The 22,264-nt window shown below is 57.0% G+C and overlaps 1 protein-coding gene across 1 annotated transcript in view; it reads right to left on the bottom strand.

The window, feature by feature from the left end:
- Positions 1-1,000: 1,000 nt before the first annotated feature.
- LOC111138827 (Fc receptor-like protein 3) overlaps positions 1,001-22,264 on the bottom strand; it is a 34,613-nt gene continuing 13,349 nt past the window's right edge. The window contains 7 exon segments of the mRNA XM_022490729.1: positions 1,001-1,070; positions 1,545-1,747; positions 2,246-2,432; positions 9,383-9,477; positions 11,538-11,651; positions 12,085-12,174; positions 20,111-20,169. Coding sequence (XP_022346437.1) covers positions 1,001-1,070; positions 1,545-1,747; positions 2,246-2,432; positions 9,383-9,477; positions 11,538-11,651; positions 12,085-12,174; positions 20,111-20,169 — 818 coding nt within the window.

The following is a 22,264-nucleotide window of genomic DNA, read 5'->3' as shown; positions in this document are numbered from 1 at the left end:
ACATGAGTCAAATCATGGGAACCTGAAACAGCTTCTTGTACTTGGGAATCCCAGGGAGCTCAGCATTTCTGTTCTAGAACGGCACTGCCCAGATGTGACCTCCAGACTTGGCAGGACGCGTGACTGTGGGCAGACCACAGCAGAGCTCTGGGATCCGCTTCCTCCGAAAAATAGCGAGGTTGTCACCACACCGGTCTCTCCAGCTCACCATGAGGCTGAACCGATGCCCCGTGTGCACGGTGCTTGTAGGTGTGGGGCCTGAAGCAGGTGCTCACTGAGTGCTCTTCTGGCTCCTGGTGCAGCTGATGCGAGGAGATCAGTGGGTACAGGTGGGAGACACAGCCAGACATGGGGGACCGTGACTTGGGTCTGGCACTGGAGCCATCGAGGAGGCTTAGGCTGAGGAATGACACGATTTGACTGGCATCTCCTCAGCTTCGCTGTGGCGGCCGTGGCGGGTGGCCGCAGGGGCTGCTGTGCAGTCCTGGGGGCAGGATTCAGACCCGAGGGATGCTCTGGCTCAGCTCCCATCTGAGTGCCGGCAGCTCCTAGCTTGAGCTCACTCCAGTGGTCTGGGAGGAAGGGTTCACAGTACACACCTAAGGGCTGCAGTGAGGTGGGCGTTAAATGATGGGACCCCCACAAGATGCAGAGTAGACAGAGTTTTGTGCAGTCCAGTCACAGGAGAGGAGCACGGGGTCCCATCTGCGGCCTGGCTCTCCCTGGCCTCTGGGCACCTGCATGGTGTCGTTCCCTCCTGCGTCGCTCTCCTGCCTCCAGAGCACCTGCGTCCCCTTGTGTGGTCCTCAGACCCAGCTTCCCCTAAAGTGTCTGCCATCCCCTAGGCCAGGACCATGTCCCCAAGGCTGGACAGCAGGCAAAGAAGCTTCTGACGTCACACGTCCTGTTACCTGCCGCTCGCCATCAGACCACTCCGGTGCTTGCTCCAACCCGTGACCCGCATCACTTCTTCTTGCTTTACATTTGCATTTCTCAAGACCTACGTCTCCTGGCACCATGTCCCGGAGTCGTGGGCTGCGGGGTAGAAGCCCCTGAGCTGGGGACAGCAGCTGGTGAGCAAGTGCGGAAGGAAGAGCTCAGGGCAGGTCCTACACCGCCGAGTGCCTGTCAGGCTGTGAAGACGTGTGAGCTGGTTTGGTCTGGAAAGGCAGGAAATCACGTCTTGTCTTTCGGAACGGAACACAAAGCCTCTCTCAGGTGGAGGACAGGCGGGGCCAGGACATGTGGCCCGAGTTGGGCCCTGGATCATGTAACATCAGTCTGCTCCTTATACCCCACGGTCCGCAGGAACACGGCTGGGGAGGCAGGGAGCCTCGGCGGTCACCGACCCTTCAGGGCCCTCCTCCCAGTGATGGGTTTGGGCCTCTAAGAGCAGGCTTGAAGCATTCCCCAAAGACAACCAATTTACATAATTGTCCTGCTCCCGCTCCCTGGGACACATTTTGTGCTGACGCGAGAGCTCCAGAAACAGATGTCTCTGGCCTCCGGGAAGGCAGAGGAAGCCCGGGTCCTGTCTGACGCACCTCCTCTTCATCCCGAGCCACCGGGGGTCCAGGCCTGAGCCGCACAGGACCAGCGCAGGAGACGGCCCAGGTTGCTCGGGGCTGGCGTGGTGGCGGTCGGAGAGGACATTCAAAGACCTGGGCCTGAAGGGGAGCGCAGGCATCCCGGCCCCGAGCATGTCCTTGGGTGGTGCAGTTAGTCTGGTTTTGCTGTGAGGCAGTGCCTGAGGCCGAGAGTGGGAGTGTGACCGGACCTGGTGGACACGCAGTGTGTGTGCGGACAATGGAGGACAGGGGCTGCCCCTCCCCCTCACTGCCTGCTGCTGGCTAAGGTTGGTGTCTGCGCGGGGGCCAGTGGGTACTGGGAGGGTGCTGTCACCAGAGCACGCTCACTGAGCAAGGTCCGTGTGCATGTGTGCCTGTGCCTGTGTTCGTGGGCGTGACCCAGTCCTCACTATCTCCCCTTCTGCTGCTGCTGCTGCTGCCAGAAACTAGGGACGACAGCCAACCAAGCCACAGGCACCTGCCGCATGCCAGGCACTGAGTGCAGAATGCGGATGATCCCGCTGACCCCTCCAAGAAAGCATCGTCGTTAGGTTTGCCCCCATTCTATAGCTGAAGAAGCGGGAAGATAAGGAAGGTCAGGAGCCCTCTCCGGGCTGCACAGCCGGTGAGTTCAGAGCCAGAGTCTGCTCTTGGGGTCAGATCAGAGCTGTCCGTACCTCTCTCTCCCCCTGTCTCTGCTGAGCTGGAGCGTCGCTGGAGGACCTGCTCCGGCCAGTGACGGGGGTGCATGTGTCACTCCGGCTGGCAGCTCTGGGCTCCGGGATGCACTTGGCGCTGGCCGCGTCCAGGTGAAGCTGCGCCGTCAGCCTGCGTCCCCCCGGGCAGGGCCGGGCCTCGGCCGACCTGCAGTGTGGGGCCGTCTTCCCAGCCGCACAGCTCAGCCTGCCTCAGCTGGGGGGCCACCAGCCCCCCACCACTGCCGAGTGGAGACTCAGAACCCCCGTGCTGGGCATGTTCCCCAGCTTCTTCGCTGACTAGAGCTCCCCCCGCCCCGTACTCCAGAGAGACACTGATCATACTGTATGTCCGCGCTCGTCCCTGTCATCGGACTGAGCTCCCAGGGGTGCACATCTGACCTCTGGCTTCCCAGCATTTAGCACAGAGCCCGAGGCACAAGAGGTGCTAAGAGCCTGTTCACCGAGCAAAGACCTGCAGGAGAGGACCCTGGGCCCCGCAGTTACCTCACAGGACACACCTTCAGGTGACCAAGGAAGCCGGTCCACCTCTGACCTCCATTCTTGGGAGGTGACGCGGCAGGGGAGGGTGAGCCATTCCAAGGACCTGGCACCTGGGGAGCCTACCCAGCTGGCAGGCAGGGTTTGTCCCACCCTCTCCAGACCTCAGCAGTAAATCAGCAGGTGGAAGGATTTACCCCAGAGAGTGATCCAGCACTGGCATGAATGAGTAATTTACAAAGCCCATTAAGGCGGCACAGAATTACTTATTTATGGGAACTTTTTGACAGATCTGCGGCTTAATCATTTATCCCTCTGAACATTTAGCTAGGGTCATTGGTAAATAATTCACTTATTACACACTCTGGAGTGGTTTATGGCACTGTGACTTATGATCTCACATGAGTGCACAGCCGGGGAGCTGGGACGTGAAGGCCGAGGGGTGGGGGGCGGGCTGAGGGGCCTCACAGATCCAGGCCGCGCCTTCCGGATGCAGCAGGCAGGTGCTTCCTTCAGGCCCCAGCAAGAAGGAACTTCTGCTCTGAATCAGGTTGACATTGGGTACAGAAGGATGGCAGTCCCTGGTCTAACCTTTGCAGGGACAGTGTGCAGAGGGGAAGTAGGTGTACAAAGACAAGTTAAAAAATGGTAGGTCTTAACTCCAAAGTGGAGACAGAGCCTAGCTTCAGGCGCTTTCCACTCACCCCGCCAGACATTCAAGACCCTCCCATGCTGTCCCCGTTCCTGCCTGGTCTTGGTCAGCACAGCCGCGGGCCCCAAGGAGGCATGACTTGCCCCTCCTTCATGCATTTGCTCACGGGCTCCTGCCTGCAAGGTTCTACCTTCTGCTTGCATTGCCCATCTGTACTCTTCGAACTGCTACTTTGAATTCAGTTTTCAACTCAAAGCCCATCTCCTGCAGGAAGCCCTCCCAGAGTACCTGAGCCCTGTTTGCCCCCTTGAAAACCTACCAAGCGGCAGGCACACACAGAGTATGTTATACGTGCTGCTGATTAGTCTGTGTCCCCAGCTCAACGAGGTGTCTCCTGGGGGCCAGGACCCAGCCTAACTGAACGTGGCCCCCACTGTAGCTAGCTCCGAGCCTACCCCCCAGAGAGTTAAAGTGTGGGCCATTGATGCCAATGATAAAAATGAGCATGCGAACGTAGGTGGTCGTGATGTTGACATCCTCGTGTCCCCCACGACTGTCCTTCGAACTGTGTGCCTTGCCTAGCCCCCAGAGACAGCGGAAGCATGTGGCTGCGTCTGTGAGCTGCTTTGGACTTCTGAGCGCTCCGTAAGTGGACACGACGGCTCACACGGGGAGGGAGACGTGTGTCTGGGCAGATTCACTGGAAGGGAAGCAAGTGGAGGGTCCGAGAGTGTGAGTTGAGCCGTTGGCTCTTACTGAAGCTCCTTCTGCAGCCACACCTACCCCATCTGGAGCCTTCCGGCGAGACGCTGGGATTCCCAGGGTGGGACCCCGTGTCCCGGCCTTGAGGGGTAGGTCTGATTTCTGTGCCTGAAGCTGTCTCCAGCTCTCCTCCTTCCTCGTGTCAGTTCCGGTTCCTGCCCAGACGGGCAGCGAAGAAGGCCTGCGTGCGGCAGCCCCGCCTCGGTACGGGTCTCCAGCGGAAGAGAGGTGAGAACACTTGCCCCTCCGACCTTCTGCCTGTTGGCTTTGCCTACTGCAGGTCCCACCTAGAGCCCAGTCTCGGGCCGTCGAGCTGGGATGTTCGGGAAGAAGGCCTGGAGTGTTGAGGGGCTCACCTTCCCGGGGAAGGAGCCCCCTGCCCTGGTCAGCTGGGAGGGGAGCAGATGCACCAGCATTCCTAAACATGGGGCTCCCTTTCTTCCCCGAAACCCCTCTGGGCCTCAAGGAACTTGAATTTTAAACAGGCTTGTGGCCCAGGAGTGGACAGGCATGTGCTCTGTTATTAGACGCCCTTTTAGGCAATTCCCATAACCTCCCTATCAGAAGGCACTCTTGTTAGCTTCTGCTACAGACTGAGCTGTGCCCCCCCAAATCCATATGGTGGAACCCTAACCCCCAACGTCCCTGGGTTTGGAGATGGGGCCTTTGAGGAAGTAATTAAGGTTGAATGATTCGTAAGGGTGGGGTCCTAATTGGACAGGACTGGTGTCCTTTTAAGAAAGGAGGAGTCAGCAGAGCTCCCCCTCCCGCCCCTACCACCCCTGCACCGCACAGGTGAGGCCCCGCAAGGAGGGAGCTCTTGCCAGCCGTTCACCCCGACGGGCACCCTGACCGTGGACTTGCACGCCCGGAACCGCCAAAGCCGCCCGGTCTGTGCCCTGTTGTGTGGCCACTGCCGCTGCCACCTGGATTCTCCCAGCGTCCTCCCACAGACGCGCCGGTGAGATGGCCGGTCCAAAGTCCGCCGGAACACGAGAGCACAGAGTGAGGCCCTGAACAAGGACTGGGTCCCACTGCACCTGTCCTGGATCCCAGGCCCTGACCCTAGCAGTCTCCCTGGTGACCTTCCCTCCTGAGTTCCGGTCACAGCTTCTCCTCTGCACACCCTCCCCACACTCCCTGCTGCCCGTCTCTCCTTCCCAAAGCTGCAGCCTTGGTGGTGACCTCAGAGGCTCTCGGGGACTCCGTGGCGCAGCTCTGCCACCTGCCGGCTGGAGCGGCCCGGCGAGCCCACCGCCAAGGACCGTGCTCCCCCGCCCCCCCCCTTTTTGCTTTTGTTGGGGAGGGACGCTTCGCATGAGGTCTGCCCACTAAGCACTCCGAACAATACTGTTAACTGTAGATCCCGTGTTTTACGGCAGACGTCCAGAGCTCACTCATCTTCGTCACTGGAATTCACGGCTCTGTGTCTCTCTGACTCCTGCATCTCACCCCCTCCCCCTCCTAACTCCACCTGCAGGCGCGCAGCTGATAGGACGGGTCTTTGGCCACAAGGGATAAAGGCCTCGAAGGATAGAGGCAGACACAGAAACGCGTCCTCCTGGGTCTGAGGGGAAAACTGACAGCACGTGGGGAAAGGTGACTGATCCCAAGTTGTGCAGAACTCCACCGGGAGCCCTGGAGTCCTCCCCCTGCGTCCCGGGGAGGCGAGGGGGGCAGGTATGTCTGGGAAGCCTGTGGGAAGGAGCAGCGGGGCAGTGAGGACAGGCCTGTGGGCTGCTTTCTGGTGGGCACCACCCTCCCACGGCCACCTGTGTGGGAAGCAATCCTGCCCCTATTCGACACACGAGGGAACTGAGGTCAGAGAGGTTGTCAACCCACAAGCTAGAGTGCATGTACCAGACGCAACCGCCTATCAGTGCGGGTGTCGTTCAAGGGTATCTGAGAGCTCTGACCCGCTCGGCAAACGGTGTGAGTGTTAGTGTTGGTGCTTAGAAGGGGGCCCACTTTCTTTTCTCCAGGAAACCCCAGCCCGAGCCTCTTTCTGGAAGGTCACGTTGTGTGTATAAGAGGGACGCATTCCAGCTGGCGGATGCCCTCCTGAGCCACCAAGGCCCCAGGGAAGAGAAGCAGGAGGCTGCGTGGGAGCCAGAAGAGATGCGAGAGCAGGAGGGCCGGGCCGGGTGGTGGGAGAGGCTGCTGGAAAGCCGACCCGCAGGAGAGCCCGGGCTGAGCTCTGTGGCCTGGAGCCTGCCCTGACCAGGCCGTGCCCCTTCAGGGGGTCCTTCTTCTGTAAAGTGAGGAAAATGCAATCACACCCAGCGCGCGGGGCTGTTTTGAAAGTGAAGCACCACGTGAAACCTTAGCCCTGGGTCCACGCTCAGTAAGTGCTGGACCCGACGCCGTGGCACAGCGAGCTGAGTCCTGCCCTCACCTCCTTCGACTGCGGGACTGCTGGCTTGTGTTCCCACCAACTCAGCGTCTGCTGGTCGCCGGAAGCCCAGACCCGACGACACAAGGCTGTGCGGTGCCCCAGCCCCTCCCAGAAGCCGCCAGCAGGCTCGCCCCTCCAGCTTGGCCCATCCCTGCCCCATGCCCCTGAATACCTCAGCACCCTCGCGAGCTCGGTCTTACCCACCAGGCGGACGCAGGCCCCCTGCAGCCACACGCTGTCCCCCGGGAGGAGGTAATTTGGTTATTTCGTGTCCTGGGAAGGACGGCACGTCTCAGTGGGTTTGTCACATGTGTAGAGAGCCCTGAACTTAGAGTCAGGGGTCTGGCTGTGGTCCAGGCTGGGCCCGGGCCAATCTCTTTCTTGCTCGGGTCTTAGCAATTCCATCTATGAGCTGACAGCACCTCTGAGTAGGGTGACTGGCCCCGTCATCCACCCCCCGGCTTCTGTTATTTCTATCGGGAAAGCAGATTTTCCAGGAAACCCCTCGAAGGCATCACTTTCGATGTCAGGATGCAGAACTCAGTCATTTGACCCCTTCCTGTGACAACAGAAGCCTTAAAGACAAGGAACTAGAGGCTCAGAGAGGACCCACCAGGACCACGTGACGGGAGAGCTGCAGCTCCAACCCAGGGTGACCCGAGTCCTGGGGCCTCGCCCTTGTGACAGCAGGCTCCTGGCGCTCTCCCCAGACCTCGTGCCGTGCTGGACACTGCAGGCACGCCGAAAACGTGTGGGGTGGCTTGTTCCTCCGCCGATCCGTCTCCTGTTTCTGACCTCTGACAAACTACCTGTTTGTACGGAACGGCTGCGTCGTCGGCGTCCTTCCGAGTTCTGCCCCGTGCAGTAGCACAAACCTGCAGAATGCCTGTTCCGTTAAGCATGGACTCATTTCCCCGGGCTCTCCGGTATCTGCACCGATAGAGAAATGGGTCTATCAACATGCAGGTCTTTCGTTCTTTAATTCTCTATTTTTAAGAGTGATGGACTGAAGCCTGGACGGATGGAAGGATGTATCCAAAGGGCACACAGCAGAGATAGAAAGTGCCTTTGCTCTGCTCTGCTCTGCTCTGCCCAGGAAGCAGGTGCAGCCACGTAGGCAGTCTTTCTTGAGTGGGGACAGGGAGTTGGCTACCAGATCCAGACCCTTCATGCCACATTTCAACACCTGCTGGTGGACCCCGTTTCGCCGTCCGGGGACTCTGCCTCACTGTGCTCCGAGGCTTAGTGCAGCCTCAGAGAAACCCAGCTTTCCTCCAGGATCAGCAGCAGGTGGCATCTCAGTGGGACCAGCAGGGTAGGCAGCTTGAGGGCCTCGGGCAAGCCATTTAACCCAAGTGTCGGCTTCCCCTCCTGCAAAGTGGGAATGATAAGAGTCCTTGTCTCATACAGCGGTGAGGAATAAGTGCGCGCTTTGTGCACGGTGATGGAGTGCATGGTGAGCTCAGAGCCCCGACCAGACACTCATTCAGTGGCGGGCCGTGTCGGCATTCCTGCTGCCATCATGACCCGACGGCCAGACTGTGGCGTGCTAACATGGGGTGCTCGCAGAGCTCACTGCCCGACTTCCCCCCCATCCTTGCTCGGGGGAGCTCTGTAGCTGCAAAGGTCCCTGCTGAGGCTCGGGTTTGCATAGCTCCTCTGTCTCCCCTGACACAGCCTCTGCCTGCAGATGCCCTCCCAGGCCTCCTAGAATCTTCCACTTGGCTCAAACAAGCAGCTTGTTGGGATCCGGGGGCTGGCCTGCCTGAGTGCCCCAACATTTTGCTCTTGAACTGGTGACCCCTCATTACTCCTGGGTGGACGACGCCTGCCCGCAGCTGGTGGGTCACAGAGCCTGGGGGTGAGCTGCCAGGGAAGGCCGCCGGCGACCGCCTCCCACGCCACACTCTGTGGTGTGCTGGGGCCGGACGCAGCTGCTCGCTGAATAGCCAGGAACTTGGCGAGCCACTGGTTAAACTACTGAGAGTTTGGAATCCGCTGTGGCTGCAGTATGTGCACCCCGGAAGCTGGCAAGCGCTGCTCAGAACGTCCTCTTCTCCCACAGACGGTGGTCCACCAGCGAGCCCCGGAACACACCCGTCTCCTGAGACTTGCTCGCTGGTGGGGAGGCTACGGGATTCTGAGCTAGACGTGTTGGTTAACGTGTCTGTATTTTTAGAAAATTAATTCTTTAAATTAGAGAGTAACACGAGGCTGTTAGGAAAACTTTGAATGACTTAAGATGCGTGAAAATGGGTCTTTCTCCCTCTGTCCCTCCAGTTGCAAAGGCAGCCACTGTGCCGTCGTGTCCCTCCGGAACTCTCCAGTGCGCAGAGAGGGGCAGCTGCCGCATATATGTAAGGCGTAGCAACAGATTGGCCTTGAAGCAAGACACCGCCTCGTCTTCCTCCCACCTCTGCTCTGACCTGGCCCCTGAGGACTGCCTTGGGCAGACACAGTAGCTTTCTGGTCACTTCCAGACATTAAAAACATGCTCTTGTCCATTCGGCTTCAACTTAAATGTCACATCCAGTTCAAAGCTTCTCTCACCCCCCAGTAGAGCACTGACCTGTGGCTCAGAAGCCAGTGGTGGGTGAGGGGGATTCTTTCTCCCTCCGCCCCCGCTTCTGCGGGCACAGGAAGGGGAGTAAAGTTCTTCTCACTCAGTGGTGGCTCTGCAGTTGTCTCTGGCTGAGGCTGACCTATACGTCCTTGGAGGGGTCTGTCATAGTGGAGGGGTCTCTCACTGTGTGGTTTCCTGCTGGCTGGTTTCCAGGGTCCCTCACTCCACTCCTGCCCCTCCAGGTACCGGTGTAGCCCGTTGGCTCTGGCAGGCAGCCTTCTTGGGTGGATCTTGTCAAACTGGTCGCAGTAGGGTGACTCTCCAGAGTGTCCACTGAGCTGCTAGGAAACCGGAGGGAACATCCTCACCCCCACTGAGTGGCAGAGATGGGCCTGCCCACTGCCAACCCCTCTCCTGGATCCCCCACCCTCCCCTCATCCAGCCCCAGCCAGCAGGGAGCAGTCACAGTCCTGGGGAGCTGGCATGTTTAAGCTGCATGCATCCAGGCAAGCCTGCGGGGGTCCACGTCCAGCCAGTATTCAGCAAGGGGGTGAGTAGCCAGGCTTCATGTCCTGGGGGAACCCCCAATCTTTGTGAGTTATCCTCTTGGGTCTTTCATTTGTTGGCTTCTAATGGGGGAAAGAAAAACATGATAGGACCCTACTCATATGAGCAACCTGAAACTCCCCGTCAGGAGCTGGTCTTTTCCTTTCTAGGCTGTGGTTGGGCATGTGTGGCTGCAGGGCAAGTGTGGCTACAGCTGGGCAGGCCTGGGCTGCAGGACAGGTTTTGCCATCTTCTCCTCAGTTCTGCAAACCGAGTTGGCACCTCGTCTTAGAATGTAGGATCTTCACCACCTACTGTTCTCAGTTCTGGGGCTCAAGCTGAAGCCTAAAGGCGACATCTATCATTTAATGAAGCAAATGGGATTTTTCCAGACATATTGTGCTGCCATTTGCTTTCCTTACCAGGCAAAACATTATATCGTGGGCATATTTCTTCATCATTACACACAGATCCACTTTTCTGTTGTTGTTTAAATGTATCTTTATTTCCTCACACATTTCTCTTTTCGTTCTCTTACGTGAGCAAGCGGGTCTGAAACCAGGGTTTTTAGAACTGCCTTGTACAGCAACAGTGCTGCTGCTTCTTCCTTTTTCAGATTTTGCATTTCTTCGTTGCTGCTGAATGTCTTACGACAGGTTGGGGAACCTGAATGTGCCTGCGTTCCTTATCCTGCCGTGGCATAAACCCCTTTATCCCAAGCAGTGTGGATATTTGGGAGGAATTGTCTAAGTGACTGTATCGGTGCGTGGCGAAGTATTTACGAGGCGCCTCATGGACATTTCACTGTTTCGGGTTCTTCCCTGTTATAGACAACGTTGCACTGAACAGCCGTCTTATGTTCTTATGTACGAACTCATTGGTTTTAAGTAAACGAGGCATCCTAACAGCAGACCCTCTCCCTTAGAACACTTTTTCAGAAACCTCATTCAGCCAGAGGCAGACAGAAGGCTGGAACCGGGGCTGGAAAGGACCCGTGAAAGATCTTGACTCTGTTAACGGTCCCTTTTAGCAGCATCCTGCTTGAGTGGCACCTGATGGACTCTGAGCCCAGACGACAGTCCGCCGACCCGAAGCCTAAGCGAGGAGCGTGGCGCTGAGCGCCCGGGGCCAGGCACGCAGCAGGTGCTCCTTACCTGTCTGTTTACCCTGGCGCGTGTGAGCCACCCTTGTGTCGTGGCGGCCCGGACAGCTGAGCGCGTGACAGTCAGACGGGCGTAATCGTGCCTCGCGGACCAGATTCCAGCGTGACGCTGGTCACCGAGTTAGGTCTCCGCAGCTGAGCGCACCTGGTGTGACGGTGGGACCACGGTTCTCAGTGAGCCCTCGGGGCACAAGGGAGGAGGGAGCCACACAAAATGTGACTGAGTGTTACTCTGGGCCAAGTCCCATTTTAAGAAACAGCAGGCTGCTAGAACAACGCAGCTGAAGCGTCTCAGACGTCAACCAGGGGCTTCCGGGGCGCCAACGTGCTTCCGGGGCAGCCTCCTCTGCGCCTCCCTTGCCGGGCACTGGGTCCGTGACTCCTTCTTCCTTCTCTCTCTGCTCCATACCCCTCGCTTTCTGCCTGAGTCTGCGGGGCTCGCCTGTGCTCTTCTCTGCCCTTTTAGGCCTCTCCCGAGTGGGTTCCTCCGGCCGGTCTCTCACACACACCCCTGCAGGCCCGTGACCTTCGTGCTGCACCGTGTCCTGGGAGGCAGAGTTCCATGGGCACCTTTGGGAATTCTAGGGGATAAAATTCCCCATTGCTTTACACGGTAGCGTAAATAGTAACGGCCCCTTCTCCAGGCTGTCACAGCCCAGCTCTCCTGTCAGCCCGGGCGGCCGACACTCTCACTGGGTACAAGAACCAGAGACGCAGAAAGGCAACGTCTTTGGGCGTCCTGAGGCCACGGCTCGGTGGTGCGCCGTCCAGGATCAGCAGCGCCCCTGCCGTGCTCCCTAGCTGCAGCTGCCCGGGGAGGGGGCACAGTTTCCGTCGACAAGGGGTCCTAGAGGTGCTGCAGTGGGAGGCTGCCCACTGACCGCCCCCTGGCCGGGCTGTCTCCTGAAGGGACGTTTGGCAGTGCCCCCATGGCTGTCACAGGACTCCTGGCCAGCACACAGGAGGCCAGGAGACCTGCCCTCCCTGGCAGCCTACGATGCCCGTTCTGCAGCTGCACGCGAGCCTCATTCACCAGAGACCCTGGCCACCCCTCTGACAAGCAGGCCGTTGTCTCCGGGGTCAATGACACTCAACACCAGGTGATGCGATCTATGTGGGGGTGCGTTTGACACAGACCCGGTAGTGGGAGGAGAAGGAGGAGGCGGCCGATGGCCAAGGGGGCACGTGAGCCGGAGGAGACGCAGGCTAAGGTGTTTGCTGCTCAGGCCTCTGTGCTCACCCGGCTCTCCTTGAACTTGATCCGCGTTCCACATAGCCACGGGAGAAGTGTCCGGTAGCCAGCGCCGGCGACCCCTTCTCCCTGCTGTCCCTGCAACACTGAACAAGTGCCTGACCCTGTCAGCAGGGGGCATTCCCTCCCTACAGCCTGGACACTCTCTCAGGAGAGTCGGGGGCTCCGCTGGGAGAGGGAAGAGCCCACCTGGCCCTCCTCTCAGCCAGAGGGACAGGGAGCCTTGCTCAGGCTGGGACTACGTCCACCTGTGTGGCTCCGAGGGCCTGCTGCCTGAGCAGGAGCCGTCGTGGACGTGCGCTCCCAGTGGCTGGCGTGACCCTAGTTCTGGAACGCGGACCGGGTGCCGTCCCTGTGTCAGCACCTCGAGGCTGGGGATCCAAGGAGACGCGTGGAGAGGCAGGGTGTGGGGGAAGCGGGCACTGGGATAGGAAGAGGTACAGGGCTGCCCCTTCCCCTGTGATCCCGGCAATTTACTTAATCTTTCTGGGCTGCGTTGTCTTCTCTAAGTGGGCGAAGATGATGGGGAAAGTGGCTCAGGGCTCTGGGGCTTAAACAACGCACAAAGAAAACTGCTTTGAGCGTGCCTGGCACCCGTCAGCTCTTACCAAACGCTGGCGGTTGTTCTGTCCTCACGAAGCTCACAGTCTAGTGAGTAAGGCAACAAGTATTTACCGAGTGTTCTGCCATGCTCCGGGGACTCTGCTGGGGGCAGGGGCTGCTGCGAAGAAGACAGATGTGACAGCACCTGTATAAAGCTTGCAGTCCGGTGGTAAAGACATGCACAATTAAATAGTCAGAAATATTCTAATGCTAGAAACACGAGATGTTCCAGAAGCTAGTGCCAGCTCTGTCACCAGCAAACAGGTGAGCTTGGCCAAGTGACTTCATGCCCCTGACCCCCAGTTCTCCTCATCAACAAAAAGGGGATCACACTTGACCAAGGGTCCTTGATGGTGGTGTTGCCGGCTGGTAGCCACCATGATGGGGGACCCTCAGAAGCACCTGCCAGTTCAAAGGGTCCTTCATGGGGAGGTTTGCTGCCTTCAAAGCCCCGTGTACATCTTCTTGTCCCTTCCATCGTCCTTCACCCTGCTTTCAGGGTGAGCACTGTCTACCCACAAAGGTGGGGATTCTTGACCACGTTTATCTCCAAAATCCCTTCCTGCTTCAATATTCAGATTCCATGAGAACTTTTTCCCTTTGGACCCGCTAGCAGCTCTGGGCTCCCCTTGTAACTTCTCCATCAAAATGCAATTATCCTTGCGTGGGATGTTCTCTTTGCTGTGATTTCCATTGGTCACTGGCTCTTGTGAGCCCAGGATCCCTCAACGGTGACAGGCTGGAGGAGGACAGTGGCATATTGGGGGGCCTCTGGGTCCTGGCTCCCAGAACCAGCTCAGGGTGACCCTGGCAGTCTGCTTCTGAAGGACAAGAGCTTGCACGGGGAGCTTTGGCGGGGCGAACCGCAGCTCAGTCTGCAGGTTCCAGAGCTCCCGTTGATCCGAACGTTGTCGGACTCGGAAACCGTTCTGCTCCCCAGATCGTGCTCAGGGGGTAGGACACCGCAGAGACATTTGTGTGAGCAAGAGTGGGCTAGGACGATGGCCTTTCTGGATGCTGGCAGTTACAGAAAAGACACCTGTGTCTCCCTTTCAGTCATGAAGTTTGGGCATGACCTTCTCAGAGGGGGTCTCTTCTCCCCAGGATGCCTCACACACCGGGTGGGTCTGACACTTTGGTGAAGTACAGGACGCAGGGCTCCTGGCTATCCTCCGAGGTGGAGGGACACTGCTGTGCCCACTGTTTGCTGACCCATCCCTAAGCTGCACTGAGGTTGGACGCCCGACTGCTCAGCAATCCATTGCATTTCTTATTCACACTGCCCTGGTGGTGACTTGCGGGTGAGGGCGTGGTGGCCGGCCAGGGCATGTGGACTTAGTGGGGCTGGTCCAGGCCCGGGAAGGTGCCTCTCCCCACCTCCTCCTCAGTCGGTCTGCTCCTCAGACTCTCACGCACATGCCCAGCAGCGGGGCATGCACACGAGGGGATGGCCAGCGTTCCTTAACCCCTCACCTGCCTCCCGTGGTTTCCTGTCACCCGCAAAGTGACAGTTTTTACTGGAGCACATGGTGTCCCTTAGAGTCGGGTTCCAAGTTTCTTCCCAGCGTCTCTCTCAGCTTACACGTTCCTGTGTGTTGGTCAGCCCGGGCTGCCGTGTGGAACAGCACACTGGGGCTGGACGTCCACGATCAAGGTGCCGGCAGGGTGGTTTCTGGGGAGGTCTCTCTTCCTGGTCCGAGGACAGCCCTCTCCACTCATGCCCTCAGGGCCGCTGCTGTGTGAGCCCGCTCCTGGTGCCTGACGGCCAGGGCCCTACCCTTATGACCTTCATTTACTCTGAATCACCTCATTAAAGGTCCTGTCTCCAAATACAGTTATGCTGGGGGTTATGGCTTCAACATATGAATTTGGGGACACAATTCCATCCATAACATTCTCTAGACAGGTTGTGACTTTTTCTACCTCTGGGCTTCTCCTGCTCATCTCAAGTGGTACCATCCTGTTCCTGATCTCCCATCTACTGAACTGTGCCTTATTCTGTCTTAAGTGTCCCTTTTGAGGAGCAGTGACCAGTGGGGGAGGTGGACCATAGTGTGAGTCCTCGCCCACTGTCTCAGACTCTGATGCAGGGAGTAGTCGTGCTGGTGGGGTTAGGGTTGCCTGTCCCAGTGTGGGCACACGGGATGCCACAGAGGCCACGATTTCAGGTAATTTTATAAACTTCAGTACCTTCTGCCATCTGTCACAATAAATCACACATCCGGGGTTCTGAGCACGGGGTTCAGGATCGTACGTGTTCATGCGTGTGTGTGTGTCACCCCAGATGGTGAAGCCCCCCCCAGAGTGAAGATCTCGGCTGACTCGTCTCTGATCGTCTACCCTCAGGCCACACACAGGGTATCTTCGAAGTTCAGTATCAGCAGCTCCAAGGGGGTGGCCGTGGATGGGGCGACCGTGGATGGGGTGGCCGTGGATGGGGTGGTCGTGGATGGGTCAGTTCGGAGCATCCCGGCAGAAGGTTAACCCTGAGAATATCACTTCCCTTTGAGTGTCTGTTGCTTGCAGAGTTAGGAGGGACGGGAATCGGTGTGTGATGCCCACCTTGTCCTTCGGTGCAGGGAGAAGGCAGGTGCGGGCCTGAGGGCAGCAGCCACCTGTAGCTACACTCAGTCTACCAGAAAGAGGACGCCGTGTGCAGGTCAAGGGCAGAGGCCGCAGGCAAGGGCCCATCTGGATCTCGGGCTTCCAGCCTCCAGAACTGAGAGAAAACACATTTGTGTAGTTGAAGCCCCCAGGCTGTGGCTGGGTTATGGCAATCCTAGCAAACGAATGCAAAACCCAATAGGATTTACCCCTCACTCTTTCCTCTGGGCCCAAAGAAAATCAGAGTACCAGTGACACACAGGTGCGTCGTAATGACGAGCCCACATCCCTTCTCGGGGTCAGGAGTCCATGGGGGGACCTGTATGATCTCACTGGGGCAGTTTCAGGTTGTCTGAGTATTAGAATTACCTGGGGAATAATTTGAATTTAAAAATCTTGATTTCCACGCATCGCCCCAAACTCCTAGAGGGTTTGGAAGGAGGACCCAGGCAGCTGCACTTTCTCGTCCTCATCATTCCAGAGGGCAGCCGGAATGGAGAACAAGCAGTCCCAGGAGAGAGGTGTCCACCAAAGGCCCAGGGAGGATGACTGCGTGTCTAGACCCCCCACAGGCAGCAAGGACCCAGCCACGGCGGGATGTCCGGGGGGCGCGGGGGCCCACGGGACACGGACTCTCTGGCTCAGCTTGAGCCTTGCCTTTGGAAGGTCTGTGGTTGGGGCAGGACCTCTGTATGATGCAGGACATGTCTTCTATTGTCCCCCAGGCTACAGTGAAGTCGTGAGATGCCGTCAGGAGGAAGGGGCAACAGGTATCGCATAACAAGGATATGATGTCATCTTTCCTCCAGTGGATCTAGGAGAGTCAGTAATCCATGGAAAAGGGGAGAACTGATGTTTTGGAGGGTGGGTTCCCCTCTTCACAATCTCCCCCAGGCCACTTTAACAAGACAGGAGCGAACCTCCCCACGTCACCGAAGAAGGAGAGAAGGGCCCGATGGGATGAGGTCATCGTCCTGAAGACACACGGCCGGTGGAGTTCGCTGCGGCCCCAAGTCTCTCTGGCTAACAAAACTTGATGACAATGTGGTCACATCCCCAGTTCAGGGGCAGGGGGCTAGGACGGGAGGTGGGGACAGAGGCATTGTGTCACTGGGCTGGACAGGGACTCTGCTCCCTCAACGCCCTGCTCTGCACGGGTCCAGCCCAGCATGGGCCACGGGAGAGGTGTGTGCAGGATTTGGAAGGAGGACATGGAGAAGTGGCTGTGTTCTTCTTTGGCTCGGAGGGGTGTAGCGGCCCTGAGGCTCGGTTCTGCTCCTCTCTCCTGGAGTTCATCCACTGGCTTCCTCGGACCTCCCCCTCAGCTGTCCCGACTCCGGGGCTCACAGTGAGCTGAGGGGCTCTCTCATCAAAGTGGCTGGCGGCGGTGCCGGGAGGCTAGTGCAGACCCCAGCTCATCCTCGTGGGTCCCGCTGGCTCCTGCGGTCCCCTGGCCACCTGCTGTGTGGACGTGTGGCTGCCGCACCAGACGGACACCCATCCAGTCTCCCACCGCCATGGCTGTTCCCGCAGTTGTGCAACGCCAAATCCCTTCAGCACCACCTCTTACTGCATATACTGTCTGGTGCCTCTGTGTCTTACTTGAGACCCAGTGACACAGGAGGCACAGCCACCGAAGCTTTTTGAGAATCGCTATGCTGAGAAATCCTGTCTTGAACGTCACACACCCACGTAACTCACCCCAGGGCTGCTGCGTGCTCTGGAATAAACAGGAGCTCTAAGCCACGAGGGTGGAAATTGCGTCAGTGGCCTGGGGCTCGTGGGTCAGGACCAGGCAACCAGTGACGAAGAGTGTCGCTGCTGTGGATTCACGACCTCCTGCGGAGCTGCTCACGTGTAATCTGAAACCGGCCCCACACTCTGAGGGCTGGGAGAGACCCGAGAAAGGCAGCCATGCCAGGTTGGGAGGTGAGAGGTTTAATAAGCAAAGAAAACCTCCTTGTGAGGCTTGTCCTGGGCAGCAGGAAGTTGAGGGGATTCCGGCACCTGCCTGGAAGCATCTTGGAAGTTTATATAGTGGTCCTGACGGGGTCGGTCCCATACACCCGCAGGTGCTCAGTGCCACGTCACTATCCCAAGGCTGTGTCCTCGGGGCAGCCTCTGGGAGCAGGGAAGGCAAGCAGAACCCACATTCCTGGAACATAGGAGGGGATGAGGAGCCTCGATCACCTGGTCCTGCTCGGGGGTCAACCGGCACCATATCTGTGTGACGGCGTTCCCCAACGCTCTACCCCTCGTGACCAGTGCTTATTTCATTTTATTATGTTTTATTTTATTTTGTTTATTAAAATTCAAATTTAGTTAGCCAACAGATAGTATATTCCTTAGTTTCGGATCAGATGTGGTACAATGATTTATCCGTTGCCTAGAACCCCCAGTGCTCCCCGTTAATTTGTTTCCCAGAGTCCAGAGTCTCTCATGGTTGTCTCCCTTTCTGATTTCTTCCCGCTCAGTTTTTCGTCCCTTCCCCATGATCCTCTGCTCTGTTTCTTAAATTGCATGTATGAGTGAGAGCATATGATAATTGCCTTTCTCTGACTGACTTATATTGCTCAGCTCAGTCCCCTCCGGTTCATCCACGTGGATGTGAGTGGTGCATTCATCCCTTCTGGTGGCTCAGTGACGGTCCATGGCCAGGGCTCTTAATCTCACGCTGCCCCTCCTTCTGCAAGGGGTCCTGAGGCGTCACCAAGAGGTTTCACTGGCCTGGAGGTGGCTCCTTTGGTGGTTCCCTGGATACAGCGGGGGCAGATGCCTCAGGAGCAACACAGGCATACGCAAGAGAAAACGCTGATTAAGACAATAATGGCCAGAATCAGGGCAACTTCCTCCACCAAGAGCCCCAGGATCTGAACTATTGATTTGTCATGTCCCCTAGGCTGGGGGTTGGGTCACTCAGGGTGTTCATGTGTGTCTTCATGCCTCTCAATAAAGATGAGACATTAGCTCACTCATCAGGTATAAGCACACAACATTCTGCTTAGATAATGGCGCAGGTGCCTCCCTGCGAGGCAGCAATAATGTCCAAGGCCATCTTACTTGGACGACAGCCTTTCTCCTTAGAGTCCTCTCAGCGTTCAGTAAGGACAGAGTTTATTGGTTATCATTTAAGTCTTGCTGGGTGAATTTAGGAAGGGCTTCTATGTGGGCTACAATGTCCTCCAGGTCAATGGAGGGAACAAAGATGGTGGACAAATGATCGAATCACTAGGAAACAGAACACTCCCCCAACAGTGGCCTTGAGGAAAGGGAAGTTGGCTGTTGTACAACTTGACCTGGTTGTATATACCGTGCATGCTGGCTGGAAGAGGTAGCACAGTCAGGCATGAGGAGGACTGGGGTGTGGATATAGCAGACCAGGACCCCCTCCTGCTCCTCTCTTCTACTTATGCATGCTCCATTCTAGGTATGGTACATTTCAACAGGTCTGGCTTGTGACAGGACAGTGGGATCCCAGGGAGCCTGAATGATTCTCCCTTGCCCAGGAGTGGGCAGAAACTCACCCATCCCAGTAGGATGTCTACTTGCAAATTCCAGCAGAGGACTCCTTTCCCAGGTGTGATGGGGCTTGGTGCTTTCACCAGCTTGGAACATTGATGCATGGTGGGAGTGGGGACAACAGCTGTATCCTGTGACTTCAACACCTTCATGCTGTTGGGTGTCTGGCATGGGGGGCGGTCGGTCCTTCTGATTGATCATTTAAATGTGTTAAAGCCTGGACAGCACTGTAGTCCATCCTGCCAAGGTGGTTTTACCTATTGCTAATTTAATCTGCTGCATTAATGTTCCATTCTTCCTTTCCATTAGCCCTGCTGCTTCTGGTTTGTAGGTGAAAGGCCCTCCATTCAAAGTCAAGTTCGTTTGCCCAGTCTTGCACATCATGACCTTGGAAATGCAGCCCCATCGCTGTCTACTTGACAAGGACATCCATACGTGGTGCTCAGCTTCTCTAATCTCCTGATGATGATGGCGTGGAGACGGGGAAGCTTGGCGAGGCCAGGAGTGTCGTCCTCACAAACCGAGGCATATCTAGATCACTCATGCAGAGGGAGGCGGCTGCCATAATCAATCTGCCAGTCCCTCACAGGTTGGGAACTCTGGTGAGTGGCCCCAGACCCCTCTGGCAGTGGCCTTGGGTGATGTTTAGCACACACAGAGCATGCTCTTACCACATTAACTGGGTCCTCCTCTTTCAAGGGCAGGTGGCATCTTTGGATATAAGTCACCCACCTGGGTACCAGGGTGACCACTCCCTGGGCATCCAGTCGCTGTGTCTACTAAACAGTCAGTTGCTAGGGCTCATCCCGAAGCTAGGGCATCACCTTTCTGATTGCTTGGGGTGCCCGTGGCTTATGAACCAGACATGGAAGACAGCAGGGACCACCTGAGGCTCTTGCAGACAAACTCAAATGTCCCCCATACATCCTGATCCCGTAAGGGTCCACTCAGGATTAACCACCCCTCACCTTCCCATTGTCCAAGCCACGGGGCTCATCTCTCTAGAACAGCCCAACCATCTGGGCGAAGGACTCATGGCCAGGGCTCACGAGTGATCACTAGCCAGACCACTCTGAGCTCAGCCCTTGGGCAACTATGGTTTGTTCCTGTTTTTATCCAGATGGTGTCAGTGTTGGGCTGAATAGTGGCCACAGCCCTTGTGGATGGATTGCTCAACTAGACAGTCGACACACCAGGCATGGGCCGGAATCTCCCCACTCCCTGGTTATAGGCTGTGACGGCCAGCGCAGGAATGGGGTGGGGGCATCCTGGGGGTCTGCGCTCTCACGGGACCTAGTAGCGCCGAATTTCTGGAGACCGTGAACTGGGGCACAGGGCCCTCTTCTGCTGCAAACAGGAGTGTCGCTTAGTCAGAGAGGGGGTTTGAGCCATGGCAGAGGTGCGGGGCTGGAACGTACTCCACCCCACCCCTGACGGGCAGGGAAGTTCTCACCGTGACACGCTGTCCTTTAAAGAGAAGCTCCAGCTGGAGGAGCGCTAGCCCACTGGTAGGAACGGCTGTCCTACGGGGTATATTGATTGGGCTTCTGCCCCTTCCAGAGCTGGGACAAAAGTCCCGGGGCTCTGTCCCCTTCATTGTCTCTGCCTCACTGCCAAACCCAGGCCTTCCCGAGTCACAAACACTTCTAACTCTAATGGCAGCTCTGCTTGGAAGATGCAGGGAAGGAAGGGGCAGAGGAGCAGATGAGAACTGTTGTTCGGGTTTTAAGGCTTTCCGCAGGCTGACCAACACAGGGCGAGGCTGTCAGTCTGTCTGTTTAGGTGGGGCTCCCACCTACATGAGGCTAAACCACACTGACTTCCAGTTTATTTTTCCCAGACACTTAATAACCTCTTGGCTTTCTGAGCTCCCTCTCTGTCTCGGGTCTTTCCCACAGCCCACATCCGTTCCTGGGATTCGTCAGTCGTGCCCAGATCAGAAGTGATTGCCCAACATCGTAAATGTCCTACCCCAGGACTGGGCTCAGCGTGGGTATCAGTGTCCCACAGCAGGTGCTGGGATGGACTGGAGAATCTTGGCTTTCTTCGCTGCAGAGAATATACCCCATCAGGGGCCCAAGATGGGCTGTAGATGTCCCGCCCCACTCCCAACTCCATAAGAATTTGTTGTGCCTCATCTACAGATGTGCCAGAAAGTGCTGCTCATTGGACCAAGCCTCCCTGCAGGACAGAGGAATCGAGTCTGTGAGGAACTGAGCACCTTGACCCCCTGAGCACCACGCAGGTGTTTCCAGAGGGCCAGGTGGGGAGAGATGTTGCTCATTCTCTCTGTCTCCTGCCTGCTCACAGAAAAGCCATCACCTCCACACTGCCACTCCCCACAGGTCAACCAGGGGAGTGCTCTGTGGTCAGAGAGAGGTTGAAGGATGCTCCCCCATGAGATGCTGCCACACTCCACAGAGTGACGTTCTTGTCATACAGAATTGTGCGAGACCCTCTTTAGGCCTGTTGTGGGGCTCTACTATGTCCCCTGTGTCATTCTGGATGTCAGAAGCCCTGAGGGTTATGACAGAATGTGACCTTGGCCATGACAGAGACAAAGGAGCCATCAGAGGAGGTCCCTGCTGCTTCTACAAATACACTGTCCATCCCTCTACTACCTGCCTAAGAGGGTTAGGCTAGGTCAGCAGTCAGCTCTTAATATGCAACATCCCACAGTCCTGACTTTGCACCCAGAAGGAGCACCCCTAGGCTTTTGGGAAGAACTTCAGACACCATTCTTCTATACAATCATCCTGAGTCCTGGATGTCCATAGCTTCCACATGGTAGTCTTCCCGGTGCCTTCAGTACCTTCCTTGCTGTCACCATACCCAACAACAGTAGCACCAAAGAGCGATCCTTTCACAAGTCCACCACAACAAGTAGCTAACTGAGATCTGTAGGACCAGTCTCTGGGTCCTCACTGAAATATTCTTATGACCCACTGGGGACACTGACCCTGGTTTGGGAATTGAGATGAGTGAATGGAAGTGGACTTCTCATTGTGTTATTTACCCACCCACTAAAATTAGGGTGGTTGGATGTGCCACATCATTCTCCCTCTTAACAGGGATCAATGGTTCACCCTCTAGAAATATGGGGTGCTCCTTCCCAGAACTTCTGTCTGCTGCTCTGGACATGGAACATGTGTCATTTCCTGAGACCACAGCCAAATTTCCCCTGCTCTGGGGAGGGGGCCTTAGAGAATGGTTGTTGGAGGAGGACACAGAGATCACATGGGGATCACAGATTGAGTACAAGATGTCCCAGTGCTGCATTCCCTCACATGGAAAGTAGCATGTAGGAAATTTATTAGGGAGTGGTCTCAGCGTCGAGAATTATCATGGGAAGGGAACAAGCTTGTGCAGAGGGAGGAGCAGACGGTCAGCTTGGAAGCATCTCTGTGAAGATCTCAGCCAATCCCAGAGACAACCTGAGGCT

Source organism: Enhydra lutris, unplaced genomic scaffold (genome assembly GCF_002288905.1).
Source record: "Enhydra lutris kenyoni isolate GAN:26980312 unplaced genomic scaffold, ASM228890v2 scaffoldscaffold94, whole genome shotgun sequence".
Taxonomy (NCBI): Eukaryota; Metazoa; Chordata; class Mammalia; order Carnivora; family Mustelidae; genus Enhydra; species Enhydra lutris.
Note: the sequence above shows the minus strand (reverse complement) of the source record. Positions and strands in the feature narration are given on the sequence as shown.